Genomic DNA, 26706 nt, shown 5'->3' with positions numbered 1-26706 from the left:
AGCCATTTTTGTTCATTTTTTCCAATAAAACTTCAGAAATCCTGTGTTCCATTACCTTTGAGACATCCCTGAAGGAACTGGCACTATGTATGGAATTCAGCAGTCCACTTACTCCATTTTATTCAAATCACTTCTAGTAAGCTAGAAATGAACCAAAATATTTCCCCAAATTCACACTTTTTGATGTTTAAATGTTAACACTTCTATGAACATTATTTTCCAGAATTATATCAATATGTAAAATGCAATCTTAAAATCAATTCAGTGAAAAACATGATTTTAACAACTGCTACTAGATTGTTTGTCTTCTTTCTAGTCATATAATGTTCAGTCACAATAACCTGAGTAACTATGTTATTGAAAAACCAGTGATGTCTGGAGTCAGTATAAATATTGCAAAGCTCATTTTTGTAAAGGGAGGCCATGCTGACCCAGGTTATCATCTTACTCCCTCAAGAATACATAAAATTCAGGAAAATCAGATAGGGATCTGAAATACTGTGCTGTTGTAGAAATCATGAAGCATACCCATTTCCAACACATTGTCATAAACACCGTGATGTTTCTGGAAAAACAGTTTGGCTTATTTAATAACAAATATGAAGACACTGAATATATTTCTTCTTTGTCTCTGTGGTACAGCAGGTTGTACCCCCCAAAAATAGATGCCATAAGGTAAAGACAAACTGGGAAAAGTGTTAGTTGGGAGTATGTAAGAGTACAGGTTTCGTTTTTGAAAGCAGTCAAAGCAACGTGAAATCTTAAGGCCTTCAAACCACAAACTCTAGAAGCCTTACACCACGCTACACAATTTCTTGGTAGAAGCTTTTCCATTCCTTTTAAAATTTTGCACTGTTTCTACATTTTTATGCTGTACTTCAGAAACATCATACTCCAGGATTAAAGTTACAGGCAATGTCTTGTGGACTAGACACTTGTTTATATTGAAAGTACAGCCAATTAACTAAACCTTGTAATTTAAAGCTTCAGGGAACAGTAATTTTTATGGCCTGATAAGTAATGGAGACAAACTTAGGTAACCCAGAAAGACCCAGACAAATATATTTATTTAATAGCAAATGTTTACTAGTCAGGCTGCAGAAACAATACTGTCTTTTGCCCCCTTCACTACAAAGTACTGAGTGTACACACACGAACACAGCCAGAGAGAACAAGGAACACAGTTAGAAAAGAACATTAAACCAGCAGATAATTTATCTGTCCTGCTGAGGAAAGCTCAGGGAAGTGAGCCAAAACATCTGAAAAGAAGAAAACACGAGAGGACTAAACATAAGAAAGCAGAGATACAGCCCTGAATTAAGATAGTGCAGAAACTTTAGACAATACTCCACACCCACCTACATTGATGCAACTTCAACGATTTCTTGAAGTCTCCCCTGGATCATTTACCCCTGAACCCAACGGGCCGCACAGGTCCTTCCAGAAAAGATCCCTCTGAAATTACCACTCACACAAAGCATACATGGCGAAGTACAGCACTGCCCAAACATTTAGCTAGAGGAGAAAGCAAGCATTAGGTTGGTAACATAACAGCAGCGCTTCTGCTAGCTAATGCTTACATCTTTCAGTAATGCTTACATCTTTCAGACTAGCTGCGATTATTCCAAGTGTGATGCTTACCTTTAATAGTTTCCTCCACAACTTCTACTACACGATCTATCTGCTGAACCTAAAAAAAGTCAGAAGGTCAATATCTAAGTAGTCAACAACTGGACATACTTTATATAAACTCTTCTTTCAAAAGTGTGTTCTTCTGGATTAAGGGGGAGTAAAGAGTTTGGGGGCTATGTTTTTAGCCAGTTTTTCTTCTGCCAAAAGTAACTTTACAACCCACCACCTAACTTAAACAAAATTTTGTCCCCCAAAATAGCAAGTTCTTGTAAATTTGGCAAAAATAATAATAAAAAAAATAAATCACCACATGGCTAGAAAAGATGGACCCAAAAAAAGAGTTCAGGTCTGAACTGCTGCTCGTGGTCTGTGAAAAGCAGTGGTCACCCGGGCAGTCGGTGCCTGGGCGGCTCAAACAGCCCCAACCCGCTCCTCGGCACCAAAAGAGTGGATGGTAGAGAGCATAATAAGAAGCTGACAATAGGCAGACTATAGGGGAGAAAAATAAGGAAGTATTGCTGGGAAAAGACACTGAAATATGGGAAGAAATTAAAAATACTGTGGCCAAGTTGAAGTGAACAAGACATTGTCCTAGACTTACTGCAGGCAGTGTTTGGAAATGGAAGGAAAAGCCCTGACGCTTTTCACAAGACAGAATAACATTTAATGACCATGACAGCATCTCCAGCAAAGACAACAAATTCATGATTTAGTGTTAACGCTTGCCAAAACTCATCTATAACCTGATAAATTATAAATAATAATTTATAATTATTATTTATAAATAAAAGTTCCACATTTCTTATTAGATACATTATTTAAAGTTAATGGCAAATATACTACAGAGAGTTTGGTATATTAGGTAGAAGGAATCAGCATTAACACCGCGAAATTAAACACTCAGATTCTTGGAATTGAGATTCTTCCTACAACTGTCATCCAAACTGCCTATTCTATGTAATGTCTACTATATATGTGCATAGATGTTTACATACAATGCAGGAAAGCCTACTTTGCACATTTAAATTAGATTATAATTTTCCCACAAAATTCCTTTTTAAACACTGCTTCTCTAAGCTGTTCCTTATATGAACTAGACTTTGTATGTTTTTTGCAGTCATTTCCTTGGAGTTTCTTTTCCGGTTTGTTTCAAGAACAAGCGGAAAAGCACAAGCCGCAGAGGTTTCAAGAGCAGAACGTGGTCTGCAACAAGGATCCTGGAACTTGGATCCCTTGCATCAAAGCCATTAAGTCTCTGGGCCCTTAAACCACCGAGTTTGTCATTTTCTGTAAACACATGTCCGCACAACCACCTCTATTTCACATTCCTTTCCCAACTGGTCTAATAGCAGCTTAAAAAGAAAAAAAAAAAACCTCATGGGTAGTTGGTGTCTGATCTAGAGTTCCCAACTGAAGTCAGTGGGAGTCTGTTCCTCTCCTTGTCTGGGTGTTGGATCAAGTCCACGTAAAACTATTTGGGTTTTAATTTTTATTTTTTTTTAAACCTTTTGAAATACAGCCTTTTCAGAACACAATTGTCTGCCACATCAGATTTCTGAATACAGAGTATTAGTTGTGAATTCTAGAATTTAAGTTATTTAAAGTATCACTAATATTGGCATTTTAATAATCTTATTAATAGATATATATTTAAATCCTTTTCTGGATTACAAGCATTCATATTATAGACATATGGCAATATTTAACAATCTAAAGAAAGCACACATAAGCAGTTGTGTGGAACGCATGTGTATTTACATACTTGTGTACATATCCCCTTTAGATATAAGTTAAAAAATTATGGCCTAAGATACTTACATATAGACTTTCTACTTAATTTTTTAAAAATAAATAAAAATATGTAACTTGAAAAAAAATGTGTGCACATTTACACCTATAAATATAGGCAGAGAACACAGTCTGTGCCAAATACATCGCCCAAAATAACATCACTACATATGTCAATACTAAACTGTTTAAGTTCATAATCATTTTAAAACAAGAGAATCCTGGTTGGTTCATAACCTGAACCACCTTTGATTACTTTCTGTATTGTACATCTGAGAAATTTTTGCATAGCTCCAAACCCCCTGTTAAATAAAGATACAGAAAAAAACCAACCAGTATATTGTATTTTGATTTTATTAGATAAATTAATTTATTCTTAACATGTCTGTCAAGAAGAACGTCCATGTAAGTAATTAAAATTTTAGGTCTGAGAGGTAATGAGTTCTGTGACTAGACATGGGCGTTTATTCTGCCTTCTGTGTTATTTCCCCCATTAAGTATTTTTCATTTGAAATTATTGGAAATTGTTTGGCTAAAGCCCCAAGTGCTCAGGAAGAAAATATGGAATGCTTCCTATCTGCATTTAGGAAGATAAAAGTATTTTAGTAAAACTGAGGTGAATCTGGAGTGAGATGAGGGAAGGGTTTAGAGGATTCTTGTTTGGAAAAAAAGGGGGGAAATCACAGTCATTGTAATTCAATTTTCTTGGGTATTAAAAGGCCTGCAGGATTCTTTTCCCCACCATCTCACTAGCCTTATGGATAATTCTGTTCTGGAGTGCTGTCAAAGGCATCTATAAATCTTCCTGAGCAGAGACCCCAACAATGTCTCCAACAGGCATCACGAAGCCCATGAAGCACAGAGACTTAAAAGTTCTTAGTGGTGAATGAAGGGAAAAGACACCATTCCTCAACATTTCTTTGCAGTGAGTCTCAAAAACCCAAACCCTCAGGACCGACAGCAGGTACTTTACTGCTGGATGTAGTTCGTGTGCTGTACTTGGCTCCACACATCTTGTGAGATCTTGTTTCTAGTGTAAGCATGTACATGGTGGACTTCCTTTTCCATTACAAATGGTTCTCCATTAGGACTTGGATAGAACAAAAGCTAATGGCAGACTGAGGCAGGCAGCTGAGGAGGACTACACAAGGAAAAAAAAAAAAAAAAAACAAAACAAAAATCCCAAACACCCAACCACCACGAATCAGGGCTGATGAAGAAATCTGGGCTGAGATGGACATAGGACAAGAGCAGTGGCAAGGCCCACGGGATGAAGGAGCAGCCAAGGCAGGAAACTGGCTGATCAAAAAGCAAAAAAGAAGTTTTACCAAAGTGTGAAGCCTGAGCTGAAACAAACACCAGGAAAAAGCCTTTGAGCCTTCCTGGTGGGATCAGAGCTAGGTGTAAATGCAGCTGAGCAATCCTATGCATCCAGCCCGTATACGCGCACAAGGAAGACGTGAGGCAATCCATGCTGGGGCTGAAGCTGGAGGTCACTCCTCAACACGCAATTCCGAGCCGGCCACATTTCAAACCATGCACCTCCCAGGACACCCCAGCGCTCCGCGGAGAGACAGAAGCCCTGAGCTCTCCAACTAAGCACCAGTTAATTAGCAAAAGGAGTATAGAAATGCACACACGTTCCATTTGTCATCGAAGAAATTCCCCCGGTTCCCTTTGTACTGTCACAGTCGCAGATGTAATCGTTTGACAGATGACTGCTGGGCATAAACAGCCCAAAGACAACGCTTGTGATGTGCTATGTCTGCGGTCTCACACCAGGCGATCTGCGAGTGCAGACAGACGCGCATGTTGAGGATGGTCATGCAAATTCTTCCAAGCTCTCAGACATGATCCAAGTTGTCTCAGAACCAGTATTAACATCCTGAGACTGTTTTGCAGGAGATGGACTCTGGAAAAAACATAACCTCTAAGATAGCTCCTATAAACTCCGAATACTCCTAATGGGCAGTTGAGTGAGAGGTTGCACATTTACCCTGACATTTTGTACTCTGTAGAAGTCAGTGAGCCTCACACCAAAGAACGCTACCTAGAAAAGTGCATGCATGAACCTATCATGAAACTAAGAGAAACTTTCTGACGTTCTCTTCAGGAAAGCATCAAGACCTCTGCAAAGACCCTGCACTGTCATCTGGGAAGACAAAAGCTCATACAAGATTTACAGTGAAATAAATATACTTTCAGTATAATGCATCCACCAAAATACAGACAGAAGCATTTGGTGGGTAAAGATGTTTGGACCAAACCCTTCCTGAAGTGATAGGACCAACACAAAACAGGAGAGATGGTCTTCAAATGTCCCTTACAAACAAAGCCAGGTAAAAAGTGCTACAGTTAGCTCTTTTTAGTGATGATATCTGATGTCTTAATGGTCTTTTCTGAGAGAGAAGCCTCAGCATGCTTCTCTCTGTGGCTGCAGCCATGACAAGAAACTAGAGGGTGGTTGCAAAAACAAAGAATTTACCAATGTCCAATACTTTCTGGAGGACACAAACTGCCTTTTAATGGAGCCCGCTCCACAGGCATCTAAGACACCACAGCAAAGCTGGCTGGTTCAAGCTGCACCCCTGGAGCAGCTAAGGAATGATCTGGCCCAACTATGTATTGCAAAAAAGGTGGGAATGCATAAGGCTTCCCGGGCAGTCTATGTGATAAAAGGTACTAATTTTCTCTCCTCTGAATACATCCCAGAGATAATTTCAGATGGAGTCAGCTGCAGGAAGCATATTTACACCAGAGGCACACTGCCTTTTGCCAACTGTCACGGTGCTCATGCTTTCTGGAGTCATGCCACTGCCTGTTAGATAATGGCTACCCTGGTCCCATCTGAAGAGGATGAAATCCTACAAAGGAAGCATTTCAATTCCTTCAGAAAATATGTCCTTATATGTATGTCCTTATGACTTGAACCTTCCCTATCTCAGAAGAACGTGCCCACCAGGTGATGAAAAAAATCACTGTAGTGGTTGGGAAGCATCTTGGCATTCAAATCAGCAGTTTCCCTCAAATTATCTTTTGATTCTTAGTGCAGTGATACCTCAACAGGTCTGAGCGTAGAATACATTACACTTTGTTGTCTCCAAATCATAAGATCACAGAATAATTCCTGTGCCTGACACGCCATTTCTTCTAAGCGGTCACAAGGTGTCCACATCACCTGGCTGACGAGTGCTGTTTCTGCTGGTAGAATCAGCAGCAAATAAAAACAAACCAGTGACAAAGCATGAGACCTCTGACACTTGCCACCAGTGACTGTCTTTTGGCCAAGGAGTCCGTGGTTTCACCCTCTGATGAGTCTCGGCTCTCTCAGCTACTGACAGAGCTACCACCGCTGGTGAGAAATGGCAGCTAGGTCCTCCTCGCAGCCAGCCTTCTCGGGGACCTTCTCCCGGAGCAAACGCAGTTGCTCCCCGCAGTCTGCTTCCTTTCAGTGTGGAAGGAAACGTCTTCCCACCACAGCAGGTCTGAAGGTTAAATCTTCTCTGATGTTGACAGGAAAGTGGCAATTCTCAAGAAGTTACTCCCGGAGAGTCCCCCGACTGCCCTTCTCTTGGCACGGTGACTGAGTTTCCCAGAGAGAGAAATTTCTCGGACGTAACACAAGCCATGCCTAAGCGCATCAAGTATCAGAAAGTGACTATCAAAAAAAAAAGATCTTGTAGCCAGTGGAGGAGGGACAAAAACCAGAAATATTTAAGACTAGAAATGTTTCTTGAAAATAAAACACTGCAAAACAAACCAAAAAAGCCTTAGCCAATGGAGGGAAACTGAGGACAGGGTACCCACAACATAGGAAGGAGCAGCAGCTCGCTTAGACAGCACGAGGCTACTGCTGAAGCAAACATCATCGGCACTCGGCTGCTTCTGAACACCCTGGGAGTGAGCGTGCATGTATATACATAACTACTTGAAGTAAAACAATTTTTTTTTCTCATCTAGGAAAAACCCTACACATCTTTGATCTTCATTCACATAGATAAGAAACAAATTGGTTAGTACACAGATGAAATAATCTTAGGGAATTACAACCCACTACTCGTAAACCTAAAGATTTTAACTCCGGTTCACCAACTCTCGGTTTCGTCTCACCTTGTTTAGGCAGGTCTGTCAGATATCGATGTTAAAAGCCTACTCAGCCTATCCCCTCTCTAAAGCCAGTAAAAGGGAAATACATGCCTTCAAAAGTCACTTCAGATCTTCTAAAAATCTAAATTATCTTAGAGATAATTATCTTCATTGACCATAAAGGGAGCTGAGCAAAACAGACTCTCAAATTACAGCACTTAGGCAGCATAAATCCAGGCCTTAATACATAACTTCAAAAGGCAACGTGACTAGCCACTTTGGCTTCAGAGGGATAACATCTGTGTTTAAAACCTTTGCTGACAACACTGACCCTAGTAATGGGCAACATTCTAGTTTAGGAAGGTATACTGAGAGCAGGCTCTACACAGACCTTCAAGGGAAGGCGACTGCCCCAGAGAAGCATGTAAACAACTGATTTTCATTGCTGAACACTGACACAGCTGAAGTATAATTCATATCGAAATTAATTCCTCTACCTTTTGATTCATAGGACAATAACTGCTGTGGAAATGTATTTGCATGTCCAATTTTCAGTTTAAAAGCAGGTGCTTAACTGCAATTCTTTCCTGACTTCCCAGGTTAAGTGTCATATCTGAATATCAGCATGGCAATTCAAAAGCCAAAGCTGACCAGCTGAGAGGTACCGAGTTTGAATTTTGCATTAAATCATTATTGGCCGTAAGTTACAGAAAACCAGTGTGCACCTCTTCCCAAGCTTTCAGCACACTTTCCAAGAAGTTCTGCTAATTCAAATCATTCAAAATAAAATTCCATCAAATTTGTCTTTCCTGAGGTACACACTGGATATTTGCATTTATGCAAGGCTCCAGGGCAGCACACAGAGAGGCTTGCCGTCTCTAATGCAGTCTGACCTTACAAACACTGCAAGGTAGGGAAGTATCATTATCTCTGTTTTACAAACATCACTGAAACTTGTATGAACTGAACATCAGAAATATCATACAACATATCATCCTCATTTAGGACACCAAAGCAGTAGGGATGTACAGGCATTCAGCATCTTAGTAAGGTTACACTGATTTTCTTTCACAATGGTACCGTTAAAGCTCTGGGCACTGAAGAGTTTTACAAATGGAGACCTAAGGCATATTAAATTTAGAAGTGTACACCCGTTATAGATGTACAACTTGAGAAGTGGCTATTTTTCGCAATGTACTTAGCATTTTTTGTACTGAACCATCCACTTTGTAGCAGCGGTCCTAGTGTTATGGGCTGCTACAGGGAGTGTTCAGCACTTCCACTAATCACACTCCATAGTTTCAAACTGGACATTAAAAAAGAATTACCTAAAGCTTGCCTTATAGAGTAGAACAGCCACAGAAGAGAGTTATCTGGTGGTCAGGGGAATGCAGGGAGCCCCTGCAGAGAGGTTCTGACAGCTATATGTTTCTCCTGGAAGCAGTAGCTTCAGACTCAACTTGGCCAAAGAGCCTGCAGTAACTCTGCCACGCACAGGACCTGCACCTTCCGAGTCAGAGCGTAGCAGCAGAGGGAGGATTACAACCTTGGCAAAACTGGATATATTTTCTGCAGACGAAAGAATGAGCTGAAATTCTTCCCTCGGGAAACGGGTGTACAGCAGAAGGCGACAGACCTTTGATGCTAGATATTACATTGGGAAAAATGGGGAAGGAAGAAGAATTGGGGTTGACATTCTCATTCAGGAAGAGAAGAGATTCTCTCACCTGCAGAGCTGTTATACGCCTTTAACGGGATACGTATGTGCATTAGGCCCCATGCTTTCAGTACGTCCAGTAAGTCTGGTGATTTCAAAGTACGGATACATGGGGCTTGCAAAGCATCTTAAAACCTATGAACCCTCAGCCAACTGGTCAGGGGTTCCAACACATAGCATCATTTGGACACCAAATACCTTAGAACTCCAGACAAGTGTCAAAGAAACAAAACACCTCATCCCATTCCAACGGTTCCACTTATCACTGGGAACAAGAGGTCGGTATGCCCTCGAATGCAACTCGGGAAGCGAGGAAACACTACACCTACCTACAGCCATTCCTGAACCCCAGAACATAACCTGTCTGCTAAAACTTTCATTCCCCCTTGTCCCTCCCTTCCCTTCCCTTATAAACCCCTCAAAACAATCAGCATAGACAAAGGCAGATATCCTTCTTTTTATCAACTTACAATGAAAAGCGAGGGACAACCCTTAACTGCGAGAGTTGATTTCTCTTTGCGATACCGTATGTGCACTTGAGTTTGAAGTGGGTACACTACTCTAAACATAAAGGAGTAAGCTTTGGAAACCACCTGAGCTTAAATGGCTGTGAACCTGTGTAATGCATCGTTAGGTGTTTCGTGTACTTTTCACACTTGGCAAGTTTATTACTACCCAGAGCTTCCCCCTTCCAGAAAACAGGTCCTTTACCTTCCCATGTTATGTTACAGTTTGCCTTATATACAGCCTATAGCAATGCCCTAACCCACATTATTTTTAAAAAGTGGCAATGACTTTAAAGAAACACAAAAGCACAGTAGCATCACAAATGTAACAGGGATATGAAGTTGCCTTTCCTTCCCTTCTGCCCCAGTCGAGTAATAAAGAACGAACAGTGGAAGTTCAGTCCTGTATTTCTCAAGTGCAGTTCAAAACAAGCCCTGAGTTACTAGAATTTCTCTGGTAGTTACATCGCAACTTCCTCCTCCGTCATAAAAAGATGAGCAGAAGAGCCCTCTGACACACTCTGCCTGCAGAAAGCCACCCCAAGGGAGTTATAATTGCTGGTAAATAACCACATTCTCAGACAACACTGTTCTTTAAAAAAAAATAAAAAAATAGCAGAGCTTACATAAGCAACAATAAATCAACTGTATCTCTCAGCCAAGTTGAAAATGAGACCAACCTGGTGGTAAAGCAAGACTTCCAAAACTGTACAGAATCAATATCCTACTGCCAACAGAACATTTTCTATTTCTCAATTCTGTCAAAACTGCCTTTCAAAAATATTTTGCAATAGTAAGATAACAACTCTTATCCTTTAAATACAGTCACCCCTTCACACACACTCTTTGTAAAATGAGAAGAAAGTCTTAAATATACAAGGAGAAAATGTGGACAAAGTCTGCTCTTAGCTTTGCTTTTGTTAATAGTTATGCCTAAAGTTTAAGACCTTTCTGAGCTGAAGCATCTATTACTTAAAGTACAGTAAATTTGACCACAGCAATGACAGTTGGAAGACAGTGCGTGAAGATCACATTTCAGTATTTTCAGGTCCAATTCCAAAGTCCTTGGGAACACCGCATTAACAGCCTAATTCAATTGCTAACAGAAATCTTTCTGTAATAGATACAAAACTGCAAACATTTTTCACTAAACATTGTTTCTAGGTACCAAAATGAAGATGAAGAGGCTAATTTTCAGAAATTACATGTTGCCCAAAAAGGTAAATTTAAAAAAAAGAGGAAAGAAAAAAAATAGCAATTAAAAAAAAATTACGTATCAGACTTCAGGTCCCTCACGTTTCCCAAGTTAAATTCACCAAAACTGAAAGATCAAGTTAAGTTATAGTCTTAGTCAAAGGAGAGTGACTCTCCTCTCCGTTCATATGTGTAGATATCCTCATATTCAGCGTAACAACCAAATACAGATCACATAACTATGTTGCCTCTGAGCCAAGAGGAAATCCATTCACCATTTATTTTCCTATCCTGCTGCACAGACTAAGTTGCACTTCATTAGTTGGAGTCTTAGAGATGACACAGCACCACAGTTCTCTTGCATATATCTGTGTGAAGTAAGACTGCAGAGTGGAATGGAAAGTTTGTTTCTTCCTTTGAACTGTGACTATCAATGCAATATCATCTACACAGAATAGTGTGGCATTTTACAGCCCCTGGGCACTGAGTTAATTTATAGGCATCAACGTAGCTGAGAATGGCAGCTGAGAAAAAAATTGGGAGCGAAAACGTTTTGAGCAACAGCAGCAATTCATTAAAAATTCAGATAGCACAAAGCCCATCTTTATAAAGAATTCCAATAAATCAGTTAATGAAGCAATCTTCCTAATTCCAAACAAACTATTATTTTACTTCTAAATTACTCTGAAAAAATGCATCTTGTATAATCTTCTAACAAAAGTGAAAGCTTTGGAACATTTTGTTGTTGTTGTTCCTATGAAATCTTAGTTTCAATCTGGATTCATGGTGCTGAAGTGGAAACACATTAACCTCTTTACATTTAACACAGAAATGATGCTGCACAGTCATCTGCTCTGACTTAACATAATACAGGACAGCTTCACTTTAATTCTCACCCACTGAATCCAATGACAGAGCTTCAACGCAAACATGTCTTTTACAAATTCATCCAGTTTTAATCTAAAGGCTTGAACAACGAAGAGTCTTTGTTAGCTTGTGATTTGACTCCCGGATTTTCATGCTTGGTTTACAAAGGTGATTCAATTACACAGCAGTACTTCATCCCAAAGGATACTGAAGGCACTTTACTAACTGAATGAAGTCAAAAGCTCTCTGGTTACCTTTTCAAGGCAAAGCTTGATAACTGTTTAACAACTCAGTCACCAGTGGATTTAACTCTTCAGACTGCCTCAAATTTGAACAAAATAATCATTGCTATTTGCGATTCTGCTTAGTAGTGTGAAGTAAAAAAACAACTACCCAACCCTCAGCTGCGTCTGTGTAATTCATACGCTCTAGTCTTTTACATTTCTTCCACTGATTTTAACAAAGGGTGTATTTCTTTGTCTTAAAGCAAATAAACCGTGGTATTTTAAAGAATATGGTAATGGATATCTTCATCAACATGGACGAAGCCTGGATATTTTCAGGCTACAAAGGGCACTGGAGGTCAGTTCCACCAACAGTATCCCTTTCCTTCTCCCCTCATGCCACAATCAAACCAAATCTCCCTGGCTGAAAGAAGGCTCAAGCGCTGTATAATGCAAGAAGACTAACAGAGGCACTAACAGAAGCACCAAGCTTCTCTGTTGCTTTTTCCAAGAAAAAGGCAGCTAAGTCTATATATTGATATTGACCTACTGAAAGCATTTTTTAAAACCTTTGGTTTCTAATTGATAAAGATACATACCCCTATAATACTCAAGCCTTTCAGGTAGTCCTGACGAGGTTGGGCTTGTGGCACGCAGCCTGCTAGAACCACTTTCTTCCTCCCTTCTTGGGCTTTCCTAAAGAAGGACAAACAAGACACTGTGTTAAAATTTTCAAAATTGACTATTTTCAACTTCAAAGTAGTCGTACTATGCATGTGACACAGCAAAGAAACCACAATGAAAACATGCCCAACTCAGAAGCAGCTTGTACATGTTTGAACCTCCGAAACCAAAAGAAACCCACACACCAAGAGAACCCCATACGAAGCTACCAGGCTACAGCACGCATGGCTCAGTTTGGGGAGCACCTCAGAGACCATTACCACTGTGTATCTTCGACAAAAGTACAACCTTGAAAGCTCTAATCAAGTTCAGTTAGCCTTTATTTGCCAGAATGACAGCAGAGAATCTGGTCAAGAAAGATGGGACAGAGATATTAAGCACGATTCAAGAGAAGTTACAGAGAATGCAAGGGACAGCCCACGCAGATAGGAGCTGCTAGCTCAGAACATAACCAATAAGCAGCACCAGTCAGAAACGACCAGTTACAGCAGTCTTCCAATACTTACTCAAAAATGTTTATTTACTTTAAAATAAAGTAAAAATTAAACAAGTAAAAAATTTAAATTTACTTAAAAATGTTTAAGTAAACATTTACTTAAAATCATATTGAGCATTTTCAAGCTTTAACTGCTTGCCTTTGGCAGGGAAACATTTGTCTGGATATTAACTTACATAATTCCTTAGCTCTGATGCTACCTTAGCACCACAAGCAGGAAAACAAAACACCAAGATTAAACGGTTAACACTGTTCATTTCATTAGTAATAGTTTGACTCGCTTTGAATTCGACACTAAATATCAAGTCATCACTGAATCTTGAAACTACAGGAAGCCCTGAACAAAACTATCGGCTGCATACAAAACACTGAGATGCGAAACCTGCTTATGTCCATTAAACTTTGAAGATCATCCATTAACACATTAACCCAACACGACTACTGCATTGTCATGTGCAAAACAGTAAAGAAGAGGAGCACTGAATAACTTTAGCAGATTTGCTGGGTCTGACATATTATGGGTTGCCCTAAGATCTATCTTTCACAGTTGCGTGCTGTTATCACAACCTCCTGGCAGACTTCTGTCAAACTGGAACCTTGTAAATCCGTATTTTCTCCAGCAATGTACGAATACATGAAGTGTTTGCTGTTATGTTGGAACAGGCTAAGACATGTCATAACATTTTTCAGAAAAATTACCTTATCCAAAATACACAATTGCTTAGACAATTTTATACTCTTCAGTTTGCTTGAGCTGCCTCCGAGCTGAATGCACTAGAAAAAGTGATGTTCAACAGGCACCAGGATGCTACACTGAGTATCTGGAGATCTCCAGCAAACGCAAATTTAACAAAGAAAAAAAACCCAGACTGGTACCACATGCAGTTCCACTACTCACAATTTTCACTTCATACTCATAATATGGACAAATTTATTTACAAATTATAGCTCAAATGAAATCTCACAACACACAAATTGTAATATTAAAGGAGATCATGGGCCATCTTGCCAAATACCTTGTGTTGGCTGCTGCACTAAAATGAGGTACTTCAAACGAAAAAATTAAATATCCTATACACAGACAAGTGTGAAATAACAGGAAAATGTATTACACCTATTACCTCATATCTAATATAAACAAAGCAAATATCTGTAAAATATTCAATTCTGGTTTAGTGGGAATTTCAGGAAATCTTCAGACATTCATCATACAGAGCCTCATTGGTCCTCTACTTGCAGGCTAAGGTGTATAATATAAATGCAAATCCTTCCGTCTCTTCCTTGATAATATTTTTGTGGATAAAGAATTATGATGAATTGCTAATTTAGTATATTTCTTAGGCAGGGGACCTAGCAACACATCTCTGAAATCTGCAATTCTTCTTTTCTTTCAGTGGTAAATATTTAAGGGTTTTGCAAAACTTCAACAGAAGTCACCTACTTCTACATATCCAAGTAAAACAAACAAACAAACAAAAAACCCCAAAAAACCAAATACAAAAATCCTACTTCATGCATTGCCTAAAAATGTCACATAGCACCATGTGACACTTCACTAACTCAAAGGATAAAAATCACTACTTATATAGTCTAACAGACTCAACCTAATGCCTCGAGGCAAGACAATAAGACCTGTCTCCAGCAAACAAAGCACACATCCCTAAGCAGCTCCGCATCTGGTATAATTTGCTGCTAGCAACAGCCATCTCCATCTACTTGAAAACCTGTGAGCACTACAGAAGAAAAAGCTTTTATTCAAGTCTTTTTATCTGAGAAAAAAAATAAACAAAGTTTCCCTTGACACATTAAATGGCATTTTAATGTTATTTCACAGATTTAACATTTTGCCATATCTTCTGGGACTATAACTGGAGCTAGGGGGAAAAAAGTTAAACTGAATATTCTTCATAGTAAGTATTGCATTCATTTAACTTTTTTAAAGTTGTACAGGTCTCTGCAGAATAAAGAATTTTGTACACTGAGATGTTTTTGCTTAAAAATGCAATTAAGTGGAAATGTCAGAACTAAATTTTCAATCATAGTCAATTCTCATTACAACCATAATACACCGTACAGTCCATGAAACCCGCCATAAATGAAAAACCATTATAAGGAAATTATGAAAATTTTTGCTTCATTTTCAAGAAACTACTTCTCAAAATATGCATTCCAGTACTATATTGGCACCTCCTTTTAATATTGTTTAATGAGCCCTCCTCATATGAACAAAAGCCTACAAAAATTATTCTTCAGAAATCTAGTTAGCACGGCAACTGTATCAGAAAAGCCTTTATCCTTCAAAAACATGAATAGTAATGAGAATAATACCTCATAGAATCTAGTGGGTGGCATGAATAAATACATCTTCCCTTTTAGACACCCTTTATATTTTTCAATTAAATGAACCTTACCTTGAACTTTCAATTTAATTGACTCGGGAAACATTTTCTAGAAATACGCTCTTTTCTAAAAACTACTTGCAAGATATACATCTGAAGAGAAATCTAATGAGAGCAATTCTTTTTTAAAGAAAGGAATTGTTTGAGCTACTTCCTATGTAATGGGGGGGAAATGAAAAACAAGTGAGAAACAATACGGGCATGAAAAAAAGTACTGCATACGGTAGGGGACTCATACAAGACCTGTAGTGAGATTATACTCCATTGCATAGATACAGCCATCGCAACTCTAATTGTACTAGCAGACTTAATGAAATATGTTCAATGTATTCTGCTTTTTACAAAGCAAATTTGAGAATGTAACTAGGACAGGGAGAAAATTCTGCCTAGTTTATGTGCACTTCTATTTATGTTCTTAGGAACCTGCCCAAACTGGAACATTGTGCTCACAATTTTATGTAACATGTTGTTGCACAATTCCTCTACTTTCTATTTTTTTGAGCTTCAAGAAAATTTGGTCAGTAACATGCCAAAGATAAAGAAGTGCTCCCCCCTCCCACCGCCAAAAAAAAAAAGCAAAGCCCCCCGTAAGCATTTGCTACATCAGCACTGCAGGTATAGCAACCCTGCTGGGTACCGTGGCAGCCAGCGCAAGAAGCTGGACCACTTTTTCATGATTCACACAGCTACTCAGGTGGAATCACCACAGGAGAAAAGTTAAGGACCTTTCCCTGAGGTTCAAATCTGAGAAAAGCACTTAAAAAAAAAAAAAAAAAAAAAAGAAAAAAGCAAAAGCAGAGAAGATGGGCCGAGTTCAGTGGAAGACAATTTGTGACATCAAAAGTAATTGCTAACGTGCTCGTTGCTAGACAGAGACGAGAGAAGCCAGATCACCACTGCTCACCTGCCCTTCCGAAAGCAGAGCTGCCCACTGGACTTTTATAAGCTGTGAACCCTCAAGTGAACGACTCTCGGCTTTCAGAGAGCCACCGCTACCGCTCACCAAGGTATCCCAGCCGCACAGGAAGGCACGACGGGCATCTGAAATCAAAAGCAGGCTGTTCTGCAGGGAGCAAAGCTGGCAAACTACAGACTGGTCAGCACAAAACACGCAATTTGTTAAGAGTTGCTCTAGTACCAGATATGTGAAACCAAGCATTATACCTACAAATCCAATTTTTTTTCCCTCCAAACCCCACTGTTGGTGGAATCAAATAATCAAGATGTTTTTAAACAATGAGCAGAAGGCTGCCTGCAGCAGCAGGACTAATTAACAGTCAAATACAAGTAAGAGAAGAAGCAAGAGTGGAATTTTCAGCAAAAGCAATGAATTATGGGGAAAGTGCTTTACAGGGAGCTTGTTAAGCTTTGCATTGGTAGTTGGGAAATATTCATAAAATAATAAGAGGAACTATTTCTAATGCTAAAGTAAACCAGGAAGCATCTTTGCTGCCTGAAATGAAAATGGAAGTGTTTCAACCTGAATCCTACCAGGCAGATGACAACTGAGCACACTCTCAAGCAAGTTTTTACATCAATGAGCTATTACAAAACACAGGACTCCCCTCCCCATTGTTGTACCAGCACAAACCTGGCAATGTTCAAATTAAGATGTGTTCAGTTGAACCAAATTGTGCAATGCACCAGTGTAGCTTATTCATGCCATTCTCGCAGCCTTCTATTACACAAAATCCACAACACCCCTTATCAGGTATTTTAGAAAGGTGTAAAGCCATAAATCAACAGGAAGTTTGTGTCTAGAAATGCCCAAAGAAATGTTAGTATACATGAAAAAGTTCTGCTAAGGCAGCTCTAGCTGAATACACTATGAGCTGGGTGTATGATGAGATTAGGATGCCAAAGGTTATAAAAAGTAAAATTGGGGGGATACTACTTCCCAGGCTGTAGAAATGATGTTGTGATGTCTCCGGGGAAAAAGAAATGCTATTTGGCTAAAGATTCAAATGTTGTGAAAGGCCTGCCAACTGGCTCATCTGCTGAATTAATCAGTAGGAAGCCACAAGTTTTAAAGAGAGCGCAACATCCCTGGAATGAAAAGATGGTGCCTGTACAGCATCTGGAATACGTTCCTGAAAATCCATAAAATCACACAGCTATTTTTTGTTTGAAAAATTACAAATGGTAACTCAAACTGTGGCTGTACAGGCTTTGAGCCAATCTAATGTCTTATTACTACCCAAAGGTTTGCTTCCCACCCTCCTTGTCTGCTATTGCTGCTCCCACCTTTCTCCAGCTCCAACCCCTCCTCTTTCTCATCTCTGGCCATCTGGTATCACTCCTCCTCTGCTCCAAGCTCTGCAGCTCACTGGACCCTTCCAGGGCCCCATTTAACTCACTGATATAGGAGAAACCTATCGAGCCAAGTTTGGGGTTTTTTTTACCATTTTATTCCATTAAGTTAGCTCATGGACGAAGGGCTACAGTAGAGCCAGAACAGAGGTGAAGGGAAAGCTGTTGGGAAGGAAACAGAAAAAGAGAAGGACATGGGAACAACTTGTTTCATTTATGGTGAGCTTGACAAGTCTCGTCACACCTCTGAGGTCACAATATGCTGAGCGGCATGGGTGAATAAAAAGCAAAAAGGATGCAAGAAACTCGTGCACGTTGTGCTTTCGAGGTTAGGGACAGCCCCATGGTCAAAGGCATATGGAAAACCTGATTTAAGCTTGTCAACATTATTAACTAGAGCAGAACCACTCGAGCCTACTAAGGCCTGTCAGCTTGACTGTACGCTTCCACAGCGCCCAAAGAATTACCGTATTTTCCTTGTGAAAAGGAATGATGTGAAGATGTAAAGTCCATTTGAGGATGCTAATTACTGGAGTTTACTAAATTGCTCTGAGGACCAACCTCTAGCGAAGCAGCCCTCTAGTTACCGCGCTGCATCCTCTGAACTTGTCTCCTTTGGCAAAAACCATCAGGTAACATGTAAATACTCCAGGGTAAGTTGCATGTTCTCCTCCTCACAAAAGCAAGAGTATCTTTTCTGACAATACTTCAAAAAGACACAAATCTCTTTTGGAGTCCATCAGACTCCAAACTGAGGTTGTGAAGATATGCTCCAAGCAAAAATAAATAAATAAAAGCATAAAAATATCCCCCTGCAACAGAGCTTTTTATAGGAGGTGTTATGTCAGCTCTGAGAATAACCCCAAGACTCGCATGTTACATATCAAATTATTCCCTGAATTTCTGAGAGGACATACCTGAGGAAGAAAAAGCGTATTTTATCTACATTTGGATATTTGCAGCATCTGCATGAACAGGCATTACACTTCTCGCATCTTTCCTGCTGTCAGAAACAACACATTTGAACATACTACTCGAACTTCTGCTTTTCACAACTACAACAGATTCATCCAGGCTTTTACGGCAGACACTTACATCCATCACACTCCAAAATGATAGGTTAGCAGCTGCTTCCAAACTAGAAGGATTTTTCCCAACGCAGCTTATTGCAGTAGCTCTCATATCTTGGTTTGAGTGGAAACTTGTTTTCATCCAGCTACTTGGCATGCAAGTAAGTGACTGCAGGTTTGTCTGCAAAAGGCAATCTCATTTTAAACTCCAGACCCAGTCAAATCTGTGCCTCAGTTTTACTCAAATTTTCTGTAAATGTAACTTTATAGGCAGCAATGAAAGATGCAACAGTTATTGTTGGGCAGTCATTACTCAAACAAATATGGTATTTTAGTGGTGATGATGGTCTTTTCTTCCTGCAAACACTTTTGAAGTAACAGTACAAAGATTTTATCAAATCAAAAAATCAGACCAAGATGTATTCACGAAGAGGATGGGATGAAGGAATAAATCCTAAATCTCACCTTGGTCCCGGCTGGTAGTTTTTGTAGCCCCAAGCAAGGCTGAACTGACTGACATCAGAGGGGAAGCTCCTTCCCCAAGAAGAGATATCTACCAGGATGGCTTTTGGGCGGGCTAGACAAGAATGGTTACAGGCCAGCTGCTGTCCCTCCAGATGATTAAGAAAATCAATTTAAAAAACAATATACCATAACTTTAAAGCAAATCTGCAAAACCAGTAAATGAAAGTTATCAGCCTTACAACAACAAAACTGTTTGAAAAGGGAAAATGTAATTAATGACAATCTGCTCCTCAAAAAAATTCAACTTGGCTGGTGGTGAACAGTTTTTTACTTGTTTGCTAAAAAGCACATGTATTTTAATTTGTTTTTCTCATTATTACTAAGAAGTCAAGTGGGGTTTTTTTCTGTTTATTTAAAAGATTGAGAGACCTTGCCATAGAACAGAAAGCACTAGAGATTCAGTACAATATTTCAAACCAGGAAGTTCGCCCTGCTCCTGACACTGTATTCTTAAATTCCTGACCAGATGCCATAGCTTTTGGGCTACTGCTATTCAAATTAAATACCTTCCATCCAAATGATAAGCGCTCTTGGGCAAGCTTTTCCCACAACTCAATTCTAGACCCGCTTGCTGACCTATGGAAGAATAGGTTTGAATTTTTTTAAGCAAGAACAGGATAGATGCTTTGGGGGTTGTATTTTTGGGCCTCATCTCACTTGAATCAAACTTTCTTCCTTTATTTGGAGTGCATCGGCTAGTGCCTTAAGAAGAGACCAAGTTTTAAAAATTTCATTTAGAAAGCTCTGTGATTTAGGTGCTACCTCCAAAATTTGTTCCTATTTCTATCACTTCTTTTTCCCCCTTCAGAGTGGAAAAAAACCCCAACAAACTAACTAGAGATTCTCCCTGGCAAGTGGGCTCTGTAGTGGAAAGAGTACTCAAACTAATGGAAAGTTATTTCTAAGAATGGCAGGTAAATTAAAGGTATGCAGGGAGAGAAAAATAATTACCTCTCTAGTCAAGAGAAACATTCTTCCAAAGAGTATTTCCGAATGGAAAGAAAACTAAGGTGCTCCAGCTCACTCTGCAAAAGAGTTTTTCTCCGCCTTGTACGAAGGAGCCCAGGAAAAGAGTTTTCTATGCATCAAGTTTGAAGTTTGGGATACTTCCCCCCGGGTAGTATCAGCAATATGAACATACACACTAAGGCATATAGATTTTGCTACATCCCGCTCTGTTAGCAACAGCGTTTGTCTTCTTAGACAGTTAAACAGCCTGGGACCTGGCAAAATGCAAAGGGGCTGTCGGAGCGGACACCAACACACCCACTCGCCGGGTCAAACCTCCCTCCACCTCCAGTCAAGTGAACACCACCGTCCGCCAGGACTCGTTAGACACCATCTAACCTTCACTAGCTAACAAAGGTGACATTTATGGTTTGTAGAAGGTATTTGCTAAAACGTTGAGAAGTAATTTATTTCTGCAATATTTCACAACTGTTTAGGCTCCTACCATTCTTCTTCAGACAAAAGGGTAATGTATTTGCCTTAGATGCTCTACAAACTTCGGGTTTTATGAGGGGGGGGGGCTTCAAGCACATTATTGGTAGGATGCGTTGCTATGGTCCTGAGCCCCTTCACTGTTTTCTTACAATCATAGAATTGTTTGGGCTGGAAGAGACCTTTAAAGATCACCTAGTCCAACCCCCCTGCAGTGAGCAGGGACATCTTTGACTAGATCGGGTTGCTCAGAGCCCCGTCCAACCTGACCGTGAGTGTTTCCAGGGATGGGGCATCTACCACCTCTCTGGGCAACTTCTTCCAGTGTTTCACCACCCTCAGAGTAAAAAATTTCTTCCTTATATCTAGTCTAAGTCTACCCTCTTTCAGTTTAAAACCATTACCCCTTGTCCTATTGCAACAGGCCCTACTAAGAAGTCTGTTCCCATCTTTCCTGTAGGCCCCCTTTAGGTACTAGAAGGCTGCTATAAGGTCTCCCTGGAGCCTTCTCTTCTCCAGGCTGAACAACCCCAACTCTCTCAGCCTGTCCTCACAGGAGAGGTGCTCCAGCCCTCTGAGGCAAAAAAAGTTCTTGAATACCTCAGCCTTCTCCATCCGTTGTTCCCAATTGCCAGTCATGTTCATCAGGGGGGTGCGCTTTCTTTGGTGCGCTTTCTTTGACCTTCCTTTTCTGGCCGACACACCTGTAGAAGCCCTTCTTATTATTCCTTGCATTCCTTGCCAAGTCCAGATCCAGACACCCCTTGGCCTTCCTGACCCCATCCCTACACAACTGGGCAGCATCCCTATACTCTTCCCAGGGAACAATGAAACAAAAAATATCACTGCCGACTGAAATTTTTCTAGGCTATCTTAATCAATGCATGTAGACAACTATTAAAAGTAAACGTACTCCATTCTTCAAATAAAATATTCACAACTCTTTAGATTCTTACTACTCACTGAAATTAAATTACTTAAGACCACAATTAGGCAATTTTAAATGTCTTGGATAAGGTTGTCCTGCTGTAGTAGGCCCTTTATTACTGATTCTCCATTCAAAACCTTTAACTTCAGTAAAATCTGCAAAAAAAACCCATCTCGTTTCTTGAACTCTGTTCAACGCAAATACTGAACACCAAACATAAGCCAAGACACTCCTAAACAGACACACTGGACTAGATCACATCTCCATTTGTGACCAGCGCAGATTTACAACTGAGTTCAGCATGTTGATTGGTCTTGTGGTAATACCTGCAAGTTTAAGCGTATCACTAAAATAGTTTCTAAGACGACAACATTTTCCATAATTAATATTATGTTTTATTTATTTGTGGGATTGAAGAAACGAGAAATGCTTATTTCTTTTTCTGTTACTGCTACTTTAAACTACCTACATGAGGCTCTAAAGTGTATACCAGCAAACCTCACAAAACTTTGGGCATCCCCAGCACTGGTTGCCTTTTCTTTTCCCGTCCTTACACTTTAGCTCTCTGGGGACAGCATGAGTAACTTTAACTCTGAACTTCTGAGGCACAGAGTAGAGTACCAGATATACTGAAGTTCTGCCGACTCAGCCTTGCAAAAGCAGAGGCTGCCGGTAGCCACACCACAAGGGAAGTGTTGCAGGTGGCAAAAGCTGGAATTACCTTTTAAAAAAAAAAATTAGCAGTTTCTGCATATCCTTGAAGCTTTATGTCCTTTAGTACGTATATGACAGGTTGTAGTAAGCTTCTAAAAATATTTCACTATCATTCTACATCTCCAGTTTCTTGCTAGCCTTTCTTCAGCAACGATCTAATGAAATCACAGTGGTGAGAGTTTTCAGAAGAAGCAGAAAGTACTCCAAACCTACAGCAGCAATTTTGTCCTTTCTCTTCACCTCCTACCACTACTTTCCTCCTTCAAGCATTCTTGCATTCTTTCTATTACTTTGAAAAAGCAAGACTTCATTCTCTCCTTTCAAACTTGAAAGTTTAATCCTATTCTTAATTATTTTTTTTGCATATATAGATTGTTTGATCACATATACTTGTCTCAACACCAGTGAAAGGAAATCTCTTGTAAATTCACTTGGAAGGGGACATTAAACTTCTGACAGATTAAAAAAAATGGAAATAAAAATCATTACAGTGAACTTTTATATAACCCACTTGACTCTTATTCTGTTCCTCTGTTCTTTCTACACATATTCCTGTAGGAACTATAATATTCTGTTGTAGTAGTTGCGGCATATCTCTCCTTTATGTTTTGTTAACTGACCATTTATTCTACTTTACCCTCCCAGACTTCCCACTCTTACTTCTATTCATCTCTTTAGCATAAAAGAAGTGCAGTTTAGGGCATACTATTATTCTAATTAGTTTGTGAAATACTACACTACCTCTCAGGTTCAAAGTCCAGGCAGGCTTCAAGTTACATGCATGCATGGCCAATGGTTGTAATATAAAACCTTGTTGATACAATGGCTAAAAAATGAAATTACTGTTGAATGAAAATTAAATAATCTGATTCCCCCCCTCCCCTGAGAGGTGTAGTATGCTTCTCAGTAACAGACTACCTACAAAATTAAAAAAGGATCATCAAGAGAGGTTGCTCTTCTAGAAGCTATTATGAGCACACTTTTTTTTTTTTTTTTTGGTAAATATAATGCACCGGGAAATTTTTTTCCATCAGGTAGGGAAGGTGAAGATCCAAAAAAGGGTGCAGAATTTACATGGGCTAAACACCTGGAACAGTACATGGTACCAACAATATTGTTCTACTGAGTCATCAGAACAAAACCCTTGAAGGTTTCCATGCTGTGTCTGACATGGGACATTCTGATAAAAAGTTGAGGATAACAAAGGCGCTAAGAACCAGCTCATTTTCTCTTGGACACCATCAGGGCAGCTGAGGAAGAAAAGCCACAGAGGTGAAAGGCAGCCAATATTCTGACCATCAAGGCTTCTTTGTTACTCAAAATCAGGTAACTACAACTACTACATGAAAGAAAAAAAACCCACAAAAATCTTCTCAAGAGCCACTAAATATAGTTTTCATCATATGTGCACAGAAGACTGTCAGAAGCTATCAAACAAAGACAAGGGAACAAAATTCAATGAAGTAATTTTTTAAAAACAGTTAGCTGTTTCTAAGTGCTTTTTCCCTTATGGAAACACTATGAGAGCAGCCACACTGTGCCTAGTTTTTGTCAGGAATTCTGCAATAGATAAGGACTATAGCATGGCGTGATGAAACAGAAATAAGCAACAAAGAACAGAGCAGAAACAAAAAAGGAGGTTTAGCTCTTCAATACCGGAACCTTCATTCTGTCCAAATTGCACTCTATCACATTTTTACTAACCTTTTACTTTTTTTTTCTTTTTTTTTTTTTTAATTCTTCCAGTAAACCCCAGTAAGCTCTTCCTAATCTAGAGAGATGAGGACTGTTTTATTTAATTCCTATTCATGATCCTAGTATCTGAATAGCAACAGAAGTAACATACTACACAGTAGAATGTCTCTTATCCTCTCTGTTTAACCTTGTTTTTATAGAATCAGGGAAATGTAGGTTGGAAAGGACTTCTAGAGGTCATCTAGCCTAACCTCCTGCTCACAAGTGGACTGCTCACAAGTGGACTACTGACAACATCGTTACCCAGCCAAGGCCAGAAAACTTGCTGTCACTTGTTATGTCTTCCGGCCTGATCAAGAAAAGCTTGGTTCCATAGTCTTTGCAGTTGCCTTTCAAGTAATTACAGACTACTAGTAGATAATCCACTAGCCTCCTATGTGCCGGACTCATGACAGCCTGACCATTTTAGTGATCCTCCAACGGACCTGCTCCACTCTCCTTGCATCTCTCAACTGCCTCCACTGCACCCAAAACACTGTAATCCAGGTGAAGCCCCACCAAGTAAAGAGGAATAAATGCCCTCCCTCAATCTTCTGGTCATGTTTTGTCTTATTCACAAGTGAGAGCAACTCCTGAGAGGCGGTTCACGTCCTCACCATACGTCCCGCATTCTTTGCAACGGGCTACTTGGCCAACAGCCTTCTCTCAATAGATTATGAAGCTATGGTAGCTAACTCTTCATTAATATCTTTAATTTCTCATTGTTTTATACCACACCTGAAAGAGTGGTAAAAGCCCAAACAATTCTCAATGGACTACATTTTGACACACGTGTTTGTTGGACAAAAAAAAAATCTGGTTTCTGTATTGGTAGAACATCTTAATGCTTCTACACTCACACAAATTCATCACAGTTCCTGAAAGCAACAGACTCCTACACTGCTTTAATTTGTCGCTTTAGAAGGACCTTGCACCACACGTTACCATACAAACTGAAGAGATATTACTATTTTCTTAAGAGACTGAAGCTTTGAGTCTGTGATTACATGTACAGATTCAACAGTGTATGACAATTATTTAAGAAGCTAATCGTACTTCTGAAGAGAAGAAATATGATTTTGTCCTTTTCTGCTGAGGCATTTTTAATCACATTATCAAAAACAGGACAAAAATGAAATTCCCAGGTGACTTGAGCAACGACTGCACTTTGCTTTTGCCTGTACACTGCTGGAAAAATTCTCCACTCAGTTGTTGTCACTGACGCTTAAGCATGGGAAGGGAGAAAATGTTATTAGAAAGCAGGAAGCTTGAAAGCGCATCAAGCAGGGTAAGATGGCTTTAGTGCTCTCCCACTGTGAGGTGGGACTGATCGGAGTAGCTACATCTGCTCACCACTAACAATTTATGCAGCATGCTTGCTTCCATTCTGGTTTAGGCTTTTTGATGAGTATGGCTGGGAAAACATTTGCAGGGGGAGTGCTGAGAGAAGGAAGAGAAAGAGACAAACCCCTAGAAGTAGCTCCAAAAAATTAACACCAGTTTAGTCATCTAAATCTAGTTCAAAATGTATTATTTAAAGAGCTAAAAATTGTAACTTCTGTCAGAGCTGGAGGAATAATTTCTCTCAGCATATTAGCTTGCCTAGAAATGTTTCCTAAAATAACCAAGATATCATTCTAGTAGTTTTCACAATAGCTAATATTCTACAAGTTCAATACACTGCAAGGCATTTCATAGGGATAATAATAAATGTATGGGCTCATGAAAGTTTTAGGTCACATGCATATCTGAAAGGTCAGAACAATTTAAAGGATTCAAGCAACAAACATTAACTCCTATGCCTTAACACTAAACATTTCTAAGAAACAGCAATCTAATGTGGCTTGAAACTATACATATATATATATATATATATGCACATGACAACAACTACTTTACTCCCAAAGCTCTATTTCCCTTTTTTTCTTCCAAATTTCCCATAAACTTTAACTCTCACAGATTAATACCACCATCTTTATAGCACCTTTTTACCTGTACATACACATATAAGGAATATTCCATTTTTGAAGAAGCAGCAGACTCTAATACTACACAGGACTAAGTTTGCAGCATATAATCAGCAGCAGTAACTATTTGAGCACAGTAAACCGCATATAACACTTTACCAGGATTTCACAGTTTTATCTCCCATCCCAGCTATCAGGAATATCAGGAGAAAGGCCTCATTGCAGCGTGCTATTGATCAGTGGCTTTTTAAAGATAAGAATCTATCATTTTTAAAGGTTATTTTGCAAGTCCTATGCACAATGAGCTAGGTGCTTTACAGATAAAGTTTCTGTAACGTTCTCTAACCTTTTTTCTCAGTCCCATTTCTGATGAGTGATCACCCACAGGTCTGTACAGGAAACGGTGGCAGACTCCAGCTGCATGT

At 39.5% G+C, this 26706-nt stretch overlaps 1 protein-coding gene across 3 annotated transcripts in view; it reads right to left on the bottom strand.

Moving 5' to 3' along the window:
- The window catches only part of CDKAL1 (CDK5 regulatory subunit associated protein 1 like 1), a 422610-nt gene that overhangs the window by 278202 nt on the left and 117702 nt on the right, over positions 1–26706 (bottom strand). For all 3 annotated transcript variants that reach the window (XM_049823860.1, XM_049823863.1, XM_049823859.1), the window contains exons 6-7: positions 12614–12710; positions 1642–1690 (exon numbers count right to left, since the gene is read on the bottom strand). In XM_049823860.1, the coding sequence (XP_049679817.1) occupies positions 1642–1690; positions 12614–12710 (146 nt within the window). The remainder of the gene's footprint in view (positions 1–1641; positions 1691–12613; positions 12711–26706) is intronic.

The sequence above is a fragment of the Accipiter gentilis genome, chromosome 20, assembly GCF_929443795.1.
Source record: "Accipiter gentilis chromosome 20, bAccGen1.1, whole genome shotgun sequence".
Lineage (NCBI taxonomy): Eukaryota > Metazoa > Chordata > Aves > Accipitriformes > Accipitridae > Astur > Astur gentilis.
This window is presented reverse-complemented; position numbering and strand designations above follow the sequence as displayed.